The sequence below is a fragment of the Lissotriton vulgaris genome, chromosome 3_1, assembly GCF_964263255.1.
Source record: "Lissotriton vulgaris chromosome 3_1, aLisVul1.2, whole genome shotgun sequence".
NCBI classification, from domain to species: Eukaryota; Metazoa; Chordata; class Amphibia; order Caudata; family Salamandridae; genus Lissotriton; species Lissotriton vulgaris.
In genome coordinates this window covers 88409064-88425606 of record NC_141689.1, presented here as the reverse complement: position 1 = coordinate 88425606, position 16543 = coordinate 88409064, and the positions used below count along the sequence as shown (strand labels likewise).

At 45.2% G+C, this 16543-nt stretch overlaps 2 protein-coding genes across 2 annotated transcripts in view; both read right to left on the bottom strand.

The window, feature by feature from the left end:
- The window catches only part of VAX2 (ventral anterior homeobox 2), a 469611-nt gene that overhangs the window by 424061 nt on the left and 29007 nt on the right, over window positions 1-16543 (bottom strand). The gene's annotated exons all lie outside the window — the stretch shown is intronic.
- Window positions 13383-15518, bottom strand: LOC147726006 (uncharacterized). The gene is made up of 2 exons (XM_086962719.1): window positions 15101-15518; window positions 13383-14935 (listed from the first exon to the last, which is right to left on the bottom strand). The coding sequence occupies exons 1-2, from the start codon at window positions 15516-15518 to the stop codon at window positions 13383-13385; spliced, it is 1971 nt and encodes a 656-aa protein (XP_086818845.1).

Below are 16543 nucleotides of genomic sequence, written 5' to 3'. Positions count from 1 at the left end.
GGTGCCCTCGAACCACGGTGCAAGCAGCGGCCTCAATTTCGGCGTGGAGTGGCGGTGGCCAAGGCATCGTCGCCAGGCGGTGCGGAGTGCGGTGCCCATAGGTTGTGGTGCGAGCAGAGGCTCGGTAGGGGCGTTAGCAGGTGTCGTCGGTGAGACCAGTGTTGCGGTGCAGCGGTGCCTTCAGGACACGGAGTCGGCAGGGGCATCATAGACGGCGTTGAGCTACTTTTTCCTCTGTTGCAGCACAAAACACACAGTGCCCAGTGCTGAGGACAGAAGGGCTTGAAGTCTTTGCTGTTCCTGTGACTTCTTGAACAGAGGGCAAGCTCTACCTCAAGCCTTTGGAGAAACTCACAAAAGTAGATTGCAGAAAGTTCAGTCCAGTCCTTTCACTGCCCAAGACAGAAGCAGCCACTGCAGGCCAACACAGCAAAGTGGTAGTTCCTCCTCACAGCTACTCCAGCTCTTCTTTTTGGCATTCTTCTTGATCCAAAGGAGTTCTAAAGTGCAGGGGTCTGGGCCCCAGTATTTATATCCCAAAATCCTCTTATTTCTTAGACAGAGAGTGTCTGTGCCCAGCCAGAACCAGTTCTACCTTCTCTGGTGTGACATCCTGGCAGGAGGTGGAGACAGCATGGTCGGTCAGAGGCAGACCAGGCCCTTTGAGGTGCAAGGAAATCTCCTCCCCCTTCCCCAATTGCAGGCCAGGTCTATTCAGCCCTTTCCTGACCCACCTAGACTAACTGGAGCCACTCCTGCTCACCAGCCTTCTGTCATCCAAAACCCAGATAGGCAATCCACATTCCAGCAGAGGCACACAGGATGACGGAGCATGAAAATACCTACTTTCTAAAAGTGGTATTTTCAAACACAGAATGTAAAAACCACCTTCACTAAAAGATGCATCTTTAGATTATGAGTTCAGGCATACTAAGCTTTAATTTCCTACCTATTTCCCCGGGCCAGTTATGTTTATTAGATGTTATAAACAAACTCACCATTCTGTCCTATGGGGTACAGGTAGCCTTGCAATAGCAAAAAATGAAATTGCCCGTTATTCGCTATCAGGACATGCCACACACACCAGGGCATGTCCTACCTTTCACATACACTGCGCCCGGCCCACAGGGGAAACTTGGGCCTACCTTAGGGGTGGCTGACATGTAAGAAAAGGGAAGGTAAGGGACTGGCCAAGTTGACCTGGCAGTTACAAACTGCGCGTAGACTCCGCAATGGCGGGTCTGAGTTACCTTTTCAAGCTACTTACGTGGGTGGCACAATCAGTGCTGCAGGCCCACTAGTAGCATTTGATTCACAGGCCCTGGCACACTCAGTGCACTTTACTAGGGACTAACAAGTAAATCAAACATCTAATCATGGAAACATCAATTCATAACACAATTTACCACAGGAGCACTTGCACTTTACCACTGATCAGCAGTGAAAAAAGGGTGCAGAAACACTATGCCAACAAAAACAGAGTCAAAACCGGGAGGTCAGAAAGCAAAAACTCAGGGGAAACACGCCAAAAGATGCCAAGTCTAACAGTCCTACTAAAATTACTCAATTTCCTAAGTGTGAGGTTCATCCAATATATCAACCAGAAATACCGGAGTTAATGGACCAGCACAGTAATGTCACTAAACCGGCTGTAGCGGCCCGTTTTCAGGAGCAAGGGGTTTATACTCAATGGAAGAGAAGTGAACTTTTAGCCCTTAAGGCTATGTTGCCCGACCCTAGGAGAAATCCGACAACTTATTATAAGGAATTAACAGAGCCTGCCTCTTTTACTGTAATGACTCTTGCTGATGTTGATATTGAAATGTTTTTGGTCTTCTTCTTCCGGTCGATATTTGGAGCCAGTTTCACACTTGAGATCATGTTGCAAAATTGGGCGGTACATGGGATGTAATTAAAGGATGGGATCAGGAAAGGAAGCCAGGTGATAAACCCTGCGCTGAAATACTTGCTTTACCTGGTCGTATTATTACGTATACGCACACACTTATTCCACCTAAGAAGGTAACCTGGGACAGATTGACAGCTTGTCGACAGAAGTATGACGGTATGTCTGATTTCTTTACTCGGTTTGAAGACACAGTTTTGGATTATAGTGGGCATCATATGTCAACTGATGGAAAGCTTTGATTGTTTGTTGATAGGTTTGTTACTAAACTTCTTCCTGAAATCATGACTCGTTTGCAGGCATCTGAAAGTACGTGGTCTACGTCTTCTCCCTCTGTTATTTTGAATATGGCCCAATACTATGAACACTGAGATCAGGAGGAAAAGGATAAAACTGATAAGAAACATAAGAATCTAAAGACGAAGGTATTGTTGCAGCAAGCATTTAGGGGAAATAATAGGGGACAAGGAGGTCCCTCTCCACAGTTGCAATGTACTTGTAGCCTTAAATGACGCCTTTGGGGCAGAATCAGTGTGCATATTGTAAGGAGAAAGGACATTGGCGTAGCCAGTGCCCTGTGCTTTACAGAAGGTTCTGTCCCCCAGAGGACGAGGTTCTGGTGATAGAGTTCGTAGGACCGACAGAAATCAGAATGTTGCGGCTCCGGTGGGCCGTTATGATAATAATTATTTTAATGACCTGCGAGATGGACAGTATTATCGTGACATGGATGATGTGTCAGGTATGTCTTATAGTTAGGACAGCCAGGGAGAGTGTGAGGGACCGGTTCGGTACCTGTAGGTCAGTGTGGTCCTTATGTCACAGCGGATTTGCAAGGCTTGACTAAGGAATTTTTGATGAATACAGGTGCGACAACGAGTTCTGTTTCTCGACATATGATCCCGGGGCGGCTGTCTGGCCACTCTAATGTTTCAGTAGCTTTTTCAGGTGTACTGGTTGTAAGCCCCATTTCAGGACCCCTTGCATTGATTGTTGGTTCTTTCACTGTGGAATCTCTATTCTTATTAACTTCTAACTGTGGTGAAAATTTGATGGGTTTGGATCTGTTGAAGAAATTGCATGCTACTATGTATTACTCCCCTGCAGGTGTTTTAATTACTATGGGTCCGGATGTGAGTACTGGGCAGTGTTTGTCTCCAGATGCGCCCCTTCCTGCTAAATTTGCTTGGGTGCCACCCACACTGTGGGCCACAGATGATACAGATGTGGGTCTGTTGCATTTACCACCAGTTTCTATACAAGTTAAAGATAATGCTATTCTACCCTGCATTCCTCAGTATAAGATACTGCAGGCAGGCGAACGGGCTCCTCTTCAGATCCTTCAGATTTGATACGAAAGGGAGTAGTTGAGGAAACGTCTGTAAACATTTGAATAGTCCTATTCTTCTGGTCCCTCAGAGGACACCTTCTGGTTCCCCCGATGCTATTGATGGTATTAATTGTTTTTTGATTGATTTGCGAGAGGTTAATAAAAATGTATTTCTATAGTTTCCTGTGGTTCCTGATATCCCTATGCTCTTGGCGATGATTCCATCTACTGCTCCGTTCTTTTCTGTCATTGATTTGAGAAAGCATTTTTTAGTATTCCTATCCATCCAGACAATTGGTATTTGTTTGGATTTACTCCCGCCGGCAGAAGCTTTAGATTCTGTTGTGCTCTTCAGGACTATATTGAGAGTCCTAGTATTTATAGTCAAGCATTGAAAAGTCAGTTGTATTCATTATCGCTTCCCCCAGGTAATGTATTGGTACAATATGTCGATGACCTGTTAATTGCTTCTGATACGGAACAGAGTTGCAAAGACAGTACAGTGAAATTGTTATTGCATTTGGCACAACATGGTCATAAGGTCTCTCTTTCCAAATGTCAGTATTGTCGACAGGAGGTTACCTACTTAGGTCCCCTACTGTTGAAGGAGGGTAGCGATTGACCCCTGATTGTATCAGTAATATTGTTAAAATGCCTATTCCACAGACTCAGAAAGATGTACGCGCTTTTATAGGTATTACTTATTACTGTCCCCAGTGGATCCTAAACCTTTGATTCCATCAATAACGAAAGCAGTGCATGAGCCTTTGCCTTGGACGCCCGAATGTCAGCAGTCTTATGAGCAATTAAAAACTGCGCTTTGCTCGACTCCAATAATTGACACATCAAATTATTTAAAACGTTTGTGCTCTATGTCCATGAGTAGGCTGGCTGCGCACTTTCTGTCCTAACACAGGTTTGGGGATAAGCAGAGGCCTTGCGCTTACTTTTATGCTGCGCTTGACCCTGTTGCTAATGCCCTTCTGAGTCGTCTGAGAGCGGTCGCAGCAGTAGCCACTTCAACCAGACAATCGGTTGGATTGGTACTTGATACAGACCTCACAGTTACAGTAACCCATGCTGTGTATACACTTCTGAATAAGACGAAGACACAGCACCTCATGAGTGCACGTCTTACTGGCTATGGATTTACAATATTTGCTAAACACATTACGATCAAGAGATGTGCCACTCTGAATCCAGCCACGTTACTACCCCTCCCTTCTGAGAATGATGCAGTCGACAAACATGACTGTATATTCCGGTCAGAGGAAGAGACGAAAGGATGGGTAGACTTGACTCTGACCCTCAAGGAGAACTATATGCTGATGGGTCTTGTTTTAAATTACCAGATGGCATCACCACTGCGGCTTAAGCTAGCACTACATTGCGGACAGTGGTAGAGACATCATAAATTCCCTATCAGTCAGCTCAAGCTGCTGAGCTTGCTGACCTTATTCGAGCTTGCGAATTAAGTGAAGGGTTGGTTGTCAATATTTGTACTGACAGCCAGTACGCATTCGGGAATCGCACAAAATGTTGGGCGGCTTTGGGCAGAGAGAGGTTTTCTTACCACCCATGGTACCAAAGTAGTACAAGAGCAACTGGCCGACTATCTAGAGTCCAACCCCCTTCTGCATGACTCTCAATCCGGATTTAGGTCCGGATATAGTACAGAGACTGCCCTTCTGGAAGTAGCGGAGACCATTAGAGAGAGCGTGGAGAGACGAGGTGGCCATGTTGGTCCTCCTCGATCTGTCCGCGGCTTTCGACACCGTGACTCACTCCATACTACTGAACAGGCTATATAATCTAGGTATACAGGGCACTCCACTGGCATGGATAAAATCCTTCCTATCAGGCAGAACGCAACAGGTCTGGTGCCGTCCCCACCTGTCAAAAAATAAGATGCCCCTGGAGTGTGGAGTCCCACAGGGTTCGGCACTCAGCCCGCTGTTTTTTAATGTTTACATGTCACCATTGGCAAAAGTGGTTGAGGATTGTGGTGTCAGAGTGGTCTTACGCTGATGATACTCAGCTTATCCTTTCCTTTAGAGGCCACTCTGACAAAGGGCTCGATAATTTTAAATCTTGCCTCAATAAAATAGTTCATTGGATGACATCAAACACATTGAAACTAAACACAGATAAAACTGAGGTGCTATTTTTTAATCTAAAAACCCCCTTGCTACCTTCCGTATGGTGGCCTACTGAGCTCAACCCACCCCCCATCCCCACTCACTCTGCCCGGAACCTTGGGTTCCATTTTGATAATGAACTATCATGCAAAACTCAAATACAAAAGGTCACCTCTGCCTGTTTTGGCAAATTGAAAATGATTAATAAAATCTTCCCCTGTCAGATGACTCAATGAGGACGGTGGTACACGCCCTCATCACGTCACATCTGGACTATTCCAACAGTCTGTACGTAGGGGCGCCCGCATATTTATGCCATCGATTGAAAATTGTCCAAAACGCGGTGGCAAGACTGATTTGTCATGTCCCCTATCGGCACTCCATCTCCCCGTATCTGAAGAAATTACACTGGCTCCGAATCTCTCATCGAATACAGTTTAAAGCCCTAGTCCTGGCCTTCAGAGCACTCAACGACCACGGGCCAGGCTATCTTAGAGCCAGATTGAAGCAGGTCCAATCGGTCCGCTCTCTGAGATCCAACCACCTCTGTCTGTTGCTACCTCCCCGCTTTCATCGCTCGAGAAGAGGTGGCAGAGCCTTTGCTGTGGTTACTGCCAAATTATGGAACACCCTACCACTTAGCCTCAGACTCACTGAATCTGAAACCCTTTTCAGATCCAAACTAAAAACGTACCTGTTCTCACGCTGCTAGTCGTTTAATCCTCTGCTGTTCCTGTCCATAGCGCCGGGACACCCCCGGTGGGGGTAGCTGTGCGCTTTACCAAATTCCATAATAAGAATAATAATACCAAGATTCTGCATGGGCACCTCATATTGCGGCTTTTGTCTGCTTTAACGCTCCCCAAGAAGTTGGCAATAATCAAGTGCAGAGCCCACAGAAAGGTTACAGATGATGTGGGTAGAGGAAATGCTTTTGCAGATCAGGTAGCTAAGTAAATGGCCCAAAGTAAAATGAAACGCATGTTTGTTGCAGGTCCAGCTAGGTGGGTTCCCAAGGCAGTTATGTTTGAAAATACTCTTGAAAGTGTAAAGGAGATACAAAGTAAAGCCACAATAGAGGAATTAGCGAAATGACAGGAGAGTACAGCACAGCTGAATGAGGAACGGGGCTGGATTGATAAATTAGGACAACAAAAATGGATGTTGCCGAATGCATATGTTTTTCCCGTGGTTACTATGGCACATGGTCCAGCTCATATTAGTGCAAAAGGCATTTGTAAATTGTTAGCCCCTGTATGACATAATGATAAGGTCTCCAAGACAGCTGCGCATTTGGTGAAATACTGCATGGTCTGTATGATGCATAATCCAGGGAAGGGTATCCCTACACCACCTGGTAATTTTGCACCACCTCACCTACTTTTCCTTTTGAAATCCTCCAAATGGACAACATCGACTTAGAGAGATGCAATAATCTTAACTATGTTTTGGTGGTTATATGTGCATTCAGTAAATGGGTTGAGGCCTACCCCACTAAAGATAATCTGGCCATTATGACTGCGAAAGTACTCCTTAAAGAGTACTTTCTTCGTTTCAGATTGCCCCGAGTTATTTGGAGTGGCAACGTTAGCAGCTTTAATGGGAAAGTGATTAAATTAAGTTGTGAAGGGTTGCACATTATGCAGGAATTTCACGCTGCCAATCACCCCCACTCAGCTGGATTTGTTGAAAAGTAAAATGGTACTCCTTCTATACCAGAGGAGCCCGGCCACGACATTCAGCCTGGAGATTTTATTCTCGTCCAGAACTTCCAGCGGAAGAAAAGTTTGAAGCCACGCTGGAAGGGTCTTGAGCATGTTCTTTTAGTGACACAGAAGGCTGTAAAGGTTGCTGGCCGACAGAACTGGGTCCACTGTTGGAGGATTCCTTTGCAGTTGCCATACGACCAGGGGGTCAAAGAAGGTGTGGGCGACAGTGAGTGCGAACATGTGCCCAGGTTTGTTCTCTTCAGCGACGCCCAGCTGATTCGGACCCAGACAGATAAGAACGATGATGTTTTGAACGAAGCTGTTCCCCCAGAAAATCAAGCGATTCAAGAGCCTTTGTTTATTGATCACACGGTGCCTTGGGCTACCAGGTACAATTTGCGCCCTCGTCTGATGAATACTGAGTCTAAGAAGAAGAAAGATTATGGATGAACTGTGCAAGATAGGTAGTACTGAGTTCAGAACCAACAGAATTCATTGAAGTTAGTGGAGAATGTTGTACTCACTTTGCCCTTCTCGTCTGAACATTAGGTAGGGGGAACAGAAGTAGACCTTGCAGGTATATCATCTTTATCGACGTGGGATAGATTAAAAGAGCTTAGGACGAAGCAAGCTCCTCCGCCGGTGCTCAAGAGCGCCAACCTATTGATGGACGATAGAAGACTGTACCAGTGAGGCTCTGAAGGACACTGGGAACTTGTATATTTTCTTTGCATTCTTGCCACTTTGCAATCCATTATGCATCCCTTTGGTAGAAAGGTTGCTGAAGAAGAGCAGACATTGGTTCTTGTTGTACAGCATTAAATGATGTGGACACGGAAAAATAAACGTATATGTGTTGTTCTTTTGGTTTTGCTGATAATGATTATGTGGGGTGTCATGGGTTTTGGAAAAAGATCAAAGTTTACCTTTACGCAGCAGGAGTAACGTTATCTCCCCGAAAAGAAACAAAAGAACAGCCCGAGTTATGTATTCTTGCAGACACATACGAGGTTCTTTGGGGAAGGGACAGCGTGTTACCCCACCCAATCTGTCATTAGTTAGTGGACTGCATATCCATTGTCGCTTTTAATTTATACTTATACTCGGCCGCCTCAATTTACAGAAGTGAAACAAGTATTTGGTTTTGGTTATCCGGGACCATGTCTATACTATAGAAAGCCACTAGGGATAAGTTACCCAGGTTGTGATAACAATACATATTGCGACAATTTCTATATGGAAAAACAGAATTGGAGGGTTGGCATTACAAGGAATTGATAGTTACCCGAGAAGCCGGCTATTATACCGCTTCCTGCCCCATTATGAATAGCACTGGTACTTCACTATATATAAATTGCTCAGGAATAGTGTTGTATAAAAATACAAATCCTTTGGTGAATGACAAGGATCCAAGTACTTTTGGGATAAACTCCAAGTATTCAGCAGTGGATTATGAGGGGCCAATTCATGCACACCCAGGGTTTTTCTTTTTGTCTAATGGACGTATTGCAATGTCCACCATGGTACAGATGATGTAGCTTTTGGAATGGTATTGCCCTTGGGTGTACCTTATAAATATGCTAAGCCTAACATACGATGTGTTAAAAGGACTCTGACAAAAGAATTCTGTGATGGAGTGACCAGTATAGAGGTCAATAATTATAGTAATGGGATCACTTTTGGATATATCCTATCTTCTATTTTCACTTTAGGTGGTACCTCTATGGCCAGGGGTGAGAAGGCTAGAGAATATTTTGGGTGTAAGCTGCAAATTTGATCTAACACCACAGTAGCAGCTTTGCCCAACATCACCACTCAGTTGGAGAGTATGCGGATATATTTGGAACACACCAGATATGTAGTTCATTTTATTCTAGCTAAGAGTGGTGGTGTATGCGCGGTAGTGGGCGATCAGTGTGTGGTCGGGATCAAAAATATGGAAAAGAATATTACCAAACACATACTAAATACCCTTTAAAACGTAAAAGGAATGGAAAGTGGGAATTGGAGTTGGTCTCTCTTTGGCAGATGGTGCCGGATTCTTGAAAAAGTGATTCATTTGATTGTGATGTTGGTGCTCTGCTGTGCTCTTATTCAGTGTCTTCCCTTCTGCTGTTCCTATTGTACCACTATTCTCAACCCTAAAAAGAAGATATTGATTCTTGATTCAAATGCTGCTATAATGATTCAAAAAGATGCTGAGGATCTGATGAATATAAATGAAGGAATTTTTGAGAATTCTTCCCTCCTTACTGTTTCATTTCCTGATGTTGATAGTATGAAGTGTTCATGTTCGACTTGGCCCTTTTTGCGGGGTCATACTGTTGTCGGTGGTTTTATGACTCTGGGAACTTTACCACTGCTAATCAGTGCTAAGGTGCATGTGCTCTCATTGTAAATTGTTGTAATAGATTAGTGACTCCATGATTGAATTATTTGATTTACTTGTCAGACCCTAGTACTAAATCAAATGCTGCTGGTGGGCTTGCAGCACTGATTGTGGCACCCACAGGAGCAGCTTGTAAAATATGGCTCAGGCCTGCCATTGAAGAGCCTGTGTGCAGTCTGGGACTGCCATGTCGGCTTGGCAAATGCACCCACTTGCCAGCCCCTAAACCTTCCCTTTTCTACATGTTAGTCACCCCTATGGGCAGGGTGCATTGTATGTGAAAGGTAAGACATGTCCTGGTGTGTGTGGCATTTCCTCGATAGTGAATTACAGCCAATTTCGTTTTTCACTATTGCAAGGCTACCTGTTGCCATAGGCCAGAATGGGCAGTTTGATCATAACATCTTATAATCCTAACTGACCCAGGGAACAAGGTAGACAAACAAGTTTAGTATGCCTGAAATCAGAATGTTAAAATACATCTTCTAGTGTGGGTGATTTTTACATTCTGAGTTTGAAAATACCACTTTTAGAAAGTAGGTATTTTCTTGGCTACCCATCCAGTATGCCTCTGCTAGGTTTGTGTAGTCCATGTCTGGTTTGTGAGTGACAGGGGGCTGGATAGGGCTTTGCCTCCAGCAGTCTGATCAATCAGGGCTGGGCTGAATAGGACCTGGGTTGAATAGAGATTAGGGGGAGGAGATTTCCTTTCAGCTACCTGGGAGTGGTCTGCTTTAAACAATGCTGTCTCCACCCCCTGCCAGGAAGCTGCACCAAGGAAGACAGAACTGTTTTTGACTAGGTACAGACACTCTCTGCCTTTAGAGAACAAAGGATTTAGTAGTATAAATATTGGGGAGGAACCTTTGCCAAGGAGAAGAACTGTAGAAGCTGAAGGAGGATTACTGCCCCTGTGCTGTTTGCTGTTTGGCGTTGACCTGCATTGGTTACTTGTTGCCAAAGAAAGAAGAAAAGGACTTTGCTGTTTGCTTTGTCACCTTGAGGAAGACCTCCAAGGGCTTGAATTTGAGCTTGCCTCCTGTCTTAAGTCTCAAGGACACGAAGACGTCACCACCTGCTCCCCCCTGAATTTCCTTGCTGGGAATTCTAACCTACAGAGAGGTGCCTGCAGCTGTTTAGGACTTCTAGAGACTGTTTGTTGCGGGGAGCTGGAAGCACAACGCAACAACGAAGAAGCGTGTTGCATCCGCACCGAGACCCGACGCATCACCCAGCCACGTGAGAAGCGTGCCACATCTACACCGAGTCCCAATGCATCACCAAGAACATTGTCGCAGCGCCTGCTGCGTGGCTGCAAAAGTCCCCGCATCGGACTGGATCGTCGCATTGCAAGGAGTCACCATTTTGTCCCATCGTACTGGAACGTCGCATCTAGGTACCATATTGCTGCATCGTAAACGGAACGCAGTAAGAAACCGACGCATCGCATCATCTCCGGTAAAGGAACAGACGCATCACCTCCCCTGCGCTGCAGTAAGGAACCAACGCATCACCTCCCCTGAAACAAGGAACTGACACATCACCTTCCCTGCGACCCTTTTGTTTGTTTTGCGTCACGCATCTAAGGTACTTTATTGGAAAAGTGTCACCTTTACAACTTGCATTGAACTGAATTATTTCTACCATTGAAGAACCGATTTTAGTACTGTATTGTGGATTTTTGTCGTTTGGTCTTGTTTAGATAAAGATTACTTATTTTTCTAAACTTGTGTGGTGTCCATTTGTAGTGTTTCACTGTGTTACTGTATGTGTTCACAAATGCTTTACACACTGCCTCTGAGATAAGCCTGTCTGCACGTGGTAGGGGTTATTTTAGGAGTGTATCCCCCTTTCCCTGACTAGAAGCAAGGGTCCCTATTTGGATAAAGGTGCATACCATTGCCAACTAGAGACCTCTATTTCTGACAGCTCATAACTGTTTATTAATGTGATTTTTTATTACTGTTTGTAGACTTGTTCCCTCCTGTTGCCTTTAGAAAATGTTATAGCTCATGCTAAAAGGAGGGTCTGTTAGAATAGAAATTGTTTATTCTTACGCAGTGCACTATGTAAGTTAGCATTCGCTGTGCTATTTTCTATTGGTGTGCCATTTTAGGCAGTTTGAAACTATTCTAGTTAAATTCCGAGAAATGCTCCTGAGTTTCATTTCCTTACTTGGGTATTGTTTCAGTAATGAGCACACTGTTCATGTCAGCACATGGCTATCTCACTAGAAAGCGGCACTCTCCCCCTTGTCTGGCGGCGGGCTCCGGATGGAACGACCTTGGACTATGTGGAGTGAACTATGTGGAGAAGTGTGGCTCACCGGTTAGAGGAGGCAGTCCCAGATGCAGAGGTCAGACCCGGGACCAGGGTTCAATCCCCGACGCGGCAGGGCCTTGAGCTCAAAATGTCCACTGACTCGGTAATTCTCGCCTCGGTGCCTACTCAAATCGTGGGTTCACACTCTGCAACTCTGGGCAAAAGCTTGCTTAAACTCCACTACGACCCCACGGTGATGGGATGCCTGGTCTTCAACTTGGGGATGCCCAGTAGGGCTAATCTCGCAGGGAAAGGCCAGGACGGGTTCCCAAAGCAAGCGCCTTGAGACCTTACGGTGAAAGGTGCTATACAAGAACGTATTATTTACGATTTATATATTTATTTACTTTGTGTAAGATATGGGTGCTGAAACAGTTTTTTTCTCTACTTTGCTGTTTAACTGCACCTGCTTGGAAAATTCCACTGTGGGTGTGTTTTCGCCTGGTTACAAAACATTCATAATATATCTTTATGCTTGTCGATTTCAGTTCCCTCTGTAGCACTCCTAGCGACTGGGCAAATAGGGCTCCACTCTGAGAGTATATGAATAAAACAGTTATTGGTTTGTATTCTCTGTCTGACAGACTCTTCATTTAGTATGGAAGGCTGGGAGGTGGTCATTAGTGACCCGGGTGGGCCTAAACTGGTTACTTCCTTCAATATTTTGGTGCTCCCTTGCCGAACAATTCCAGGGGCTCTGAATATGCCTAAAGATAACACTCCCTAGGAATGAACAAGACTGAAACTCCACAAGGGGGGGGACAAAGAGGGGTAAATGCTGCATATGGAGAAACCAGAGTGAAGGCTTCTCTGAAAGAATAAGGGCTAGTGTCCAAGGAAGAATAATGATGGCACTTCCTAAGAAAGAATAATGAAGCTCTCTAATACGGGCCAAGGCAGGTACAATGCTGCCTAAGCAGGAGGGAGGGTGGAAGTGTTCCTGTGACGGAATAAGGACAAGGCATAGAGAGCCATAGGAAGGCAGGGCAAAAACTCACCAAAGAAGAAGAGTCAAGTCAAGTCAAATGGTCTTTATTCGGATATAAAATATCCATAAAAGTGCAATCATCACCGCCAATAGGACATAATATATACAATCATCAATAACAAAGAACATTAAAAAGTAAAAATAGGGTTGGAAAAGTCAAGTCTAGCAATCAATAAATGGCATAAAACCAATGTGCAAAGGATAGCAGTAAAGTGCAAATAGAATACTATATAAACCTGCAACAAGCACAAAATCTAGCAGCATCATTGTGCAAAATCGCAAATTGTAAACTTTGAACTCAATGCAAAATAAGAAACCTTATATAGGACCTTATAAAGAACATTAAAGACCTTAACAGAAACAATCAGTACAGATGAGGCGCCAGCTACCTCTGAATCTGAGAGGCTAGATTAGCCCCAGAACCGGTTAGGAAATATCTAGAAATATCGTATATGTAATGCCATTAAGGATATTTCTACAACTATTCCCAGAGTCAAATAGATTTCTAGGTCCTAGACTTGTATATCGATCGGTTGGATTTAATTCCACCGAGTTTGCAACATGCGACCCGATGTCATAAAGAAATGATTAGATATGGCTTTATTTCAGACTGTCTAGGAAGTCCTTTGCTTTGATTTCCGAGGTGAAGAACTTGGCTTGGCCCTTATAGATAACTTTAAGCGTGGCTGGATTGTTCAGATAAACCTGAGTCTTTTTCTCCAGAAAGGGCTTAATCAGTTGACGGAGCCGCCACCTCCGCTCCACTGTGGTGTGGCAGAAATCAGGTCTTACAAAGTATGAGATTTCACCTCTAGATCGATGGGCATCTGGTCTTGCTTCATCAGCGATAGCTTGACGGAGAAGAAAATTTCCAAAATATACTAAGATTGCCCTAGGATATTTGCCCTGTGAGATTGAAGCCCTTAATGTAAATGGTGTTCTGTGGACGCGTTGGACTTCTAACTCCCAGTTCCATGTGGTCAATTCGGGGAATGTATCCTTGAATAGCTGGATCACAAATGTGCGTATATTGTCACCCTCAATGTTTTCCGGAATACCTAGTATTCGGAGGTTATTGCATCGCATACGATTTTCCATTTCCTCCAGTTTCCACCTAACGTCTTTAAGTTCTGCATCATGAGCATCTACTTGCTCTTTAACAACAGTGGCTTCAGCTTCGTTAATTACTATACGATCCTCCATGTCGATCAATCTTGCATTAGAGGCTGCAACTGATTTGGATAGTTTACGCACTACGCCTTGAACTTTGTGTAATGCTTGTTGAGCCCTACGCCCATCCTTTGAGGTCTGTTCTCTGTGGGAAGCTATCGCTTGCAGCACCGTGTCCATAACAGATGTTAAAGTGGCGTTTTGCTGCTCAAGAGAGGGAGTGCCTTCGATATGGACTCTAGAAGAGGGATCCTGCGAGCTAGAAGCTGTTGCTGGAGAATAGTCCCAGAGCAAACCATGGGCGCCATGATGACTTCTTTTCTTTCTTAGCACTGTGTGCCTCCTATCTCTGGATTCGCCTACTGCAGCGTCAGGGTCGCTTTCCTGTGAGATAATGTTAGAGCCAGTATGAAGATCAGAATAGGAATAGGAGTCTGAGTCTGTGTCCAGATCTTGAGACCATCTGGGATCCTCAAGCCCCTCAGAGAGAGTAAAAAACTCAGACGGTTCCTTATCTGTATCCGAAGCTATGCCCGTCCCCCCTTTAAGATCGCACGGAGGGACCGCTAAAACCAGCTCGTTGTTTAGATGCTGCAGAGAGTTGGCATCCTCATCAATTAGGCTAGGTGAGAGAGTTTCAGGAGGCGAAATATCCGTCTGGGGCTGCACTGGACTTAGTGCTGTAGTATTGGGGCTCAAAGAAGATATGACATTATGGAGGGTGGGTGTAGCAGTAACTTGTGCAAGGTGCAATTCAACTGCAGGCCTACCTTCCTTCTGGATCAGTTCCTGATCTCTCTGCGCTGGTCCATGCCCATCTGCTGGTGCTGCTTGCGTTGTTGGCCTTGCTGGAATTGTTTCTGTACCAGGGACACCTGGTATGTCCGTTGGTCCCCCATTCACCTGGGTGTATGCAGACCCCTGTGTCAGCGCGGCTGGGTCAGCTTCTGTTGAGACACACGCTCCAGAGGCCGAGGCTGATACTGCAGGAGGAACAGACAGCGAATCCGCACTGATGAGAGCTGCGGGAGCCGCTGTATTCAGCGTCCCGCTTGTTGCGTGGTGAGCGGAGGGGGTGGGAGCAATCACTGCAGGAGCGGGGCCAGCAGGCGTTTTTCAAAGTAGATCCACCACCGAGGGGCCCGGGCCCGGTGTGGTAGGAATTTTTGCCACCTTGGGATGTTTCTGGCATGTCAGCAACCGTGCATCATCGGGGCCGACACCTTCGTCTGTCACAGATCCTCCAGCGCGTCTCGCTGCCAGTTTGAGGTCGCGAAGAGCCTGTTTAGCCGCTCGAGTCTTGGTAGCGGCTGCGACCGCTGCTGCATTTTTCAGGGCCATCTGTTCAGTGCGGCCAACAAAATCTGCTTCCAACACGATGGTGGATTGCTTCTGTATTTTGCTACCCTCGCGCTGAACACTGGCAAGGTCCTTGCCTATTTGGAGCCGCGAAAAGAGTCTCAGCACCGCAAAGCCGAGAACCGAGGCCACCAGATGTAGATGTGAACAGGACCACCCTGTCAAAGATGGTGGATCAGCTAATCCTGCCGGGTAGGTTCCATCCATTATTTATAACCTCTGTCCCATATGTGATGATATCTTCGTATTTTTTCTTAGTATTCACAATGGTTTATCAAACTTTCATAGTTGCTCTGCGTAGCGTTTCTCTTCCGTAGGTCTCATTCTCTGCCAAGCACCTCCTAGCCCATAGATTAAGGCACTGGTCAGAGGGCGTCTCACAGCGGTCTAGAGATCCGCCGCCATCTTGCCTCGCTTTAAAAAAGACTGATTCTAAAGAATGAAATTAATAATTCTTTAATCCAGAAAGCTGTCGAAACCTATCAGGTAAATAAAACCAAGCTATACTAATCAGGGGAAAATGTTGGTAGGCAGCTAGCATTACGAACACGCCAAAAACAATCATACAGTAACATAAAGATGATTGAATTTGAGGGCAAGGAATACACATCCACGCAGGATATTGTAAACGTATTCCAAAAATACTATCAGAAACTCTATCATAGTGATGCCGATATTACAACATTCTTGAACAGCTGGCTCCCAGATCAAGAGGCAAGCACTATGATTGATGATAGTGTCAAAGCTAATTTGGACAGAGAAATCACAGTTACGGAGGTAGAGATTGCCCTATCCGAACTTGCAATGGTAAAGCGGCTGGCCCTGATAAAATTCCCCTAGATTTATACAAAATCTTAGGTAATCAAATAATACCCTTTTTATTAGATTTGTTTCTCGGAGTACAGTACCACTCAACTCCACCGGACTCCTGGAAACAAACGAATATAGTAATTTTCCACAAAAAAGGAAAACCATCTCATCTCCCCTCATCATATAGGCCGATATCCTTGATAAACTCTGACTCAAAGCTGTACGCCAAAATACTAGCTAATCGGCTGAGGGGGGTCATCAAACATCTCGTATCCCCTTGGCAACACGGCTTTATTCCCGGAAAGGGCACTACAGATCATACCCGGAGAGCCATTACCCTTTTTGATATCATGGGCGCCACGGGGCGAGATGTCGATGATTCTTCTCGATGCCGAAAAGGCTTTCGATCGTGTATCATGGCA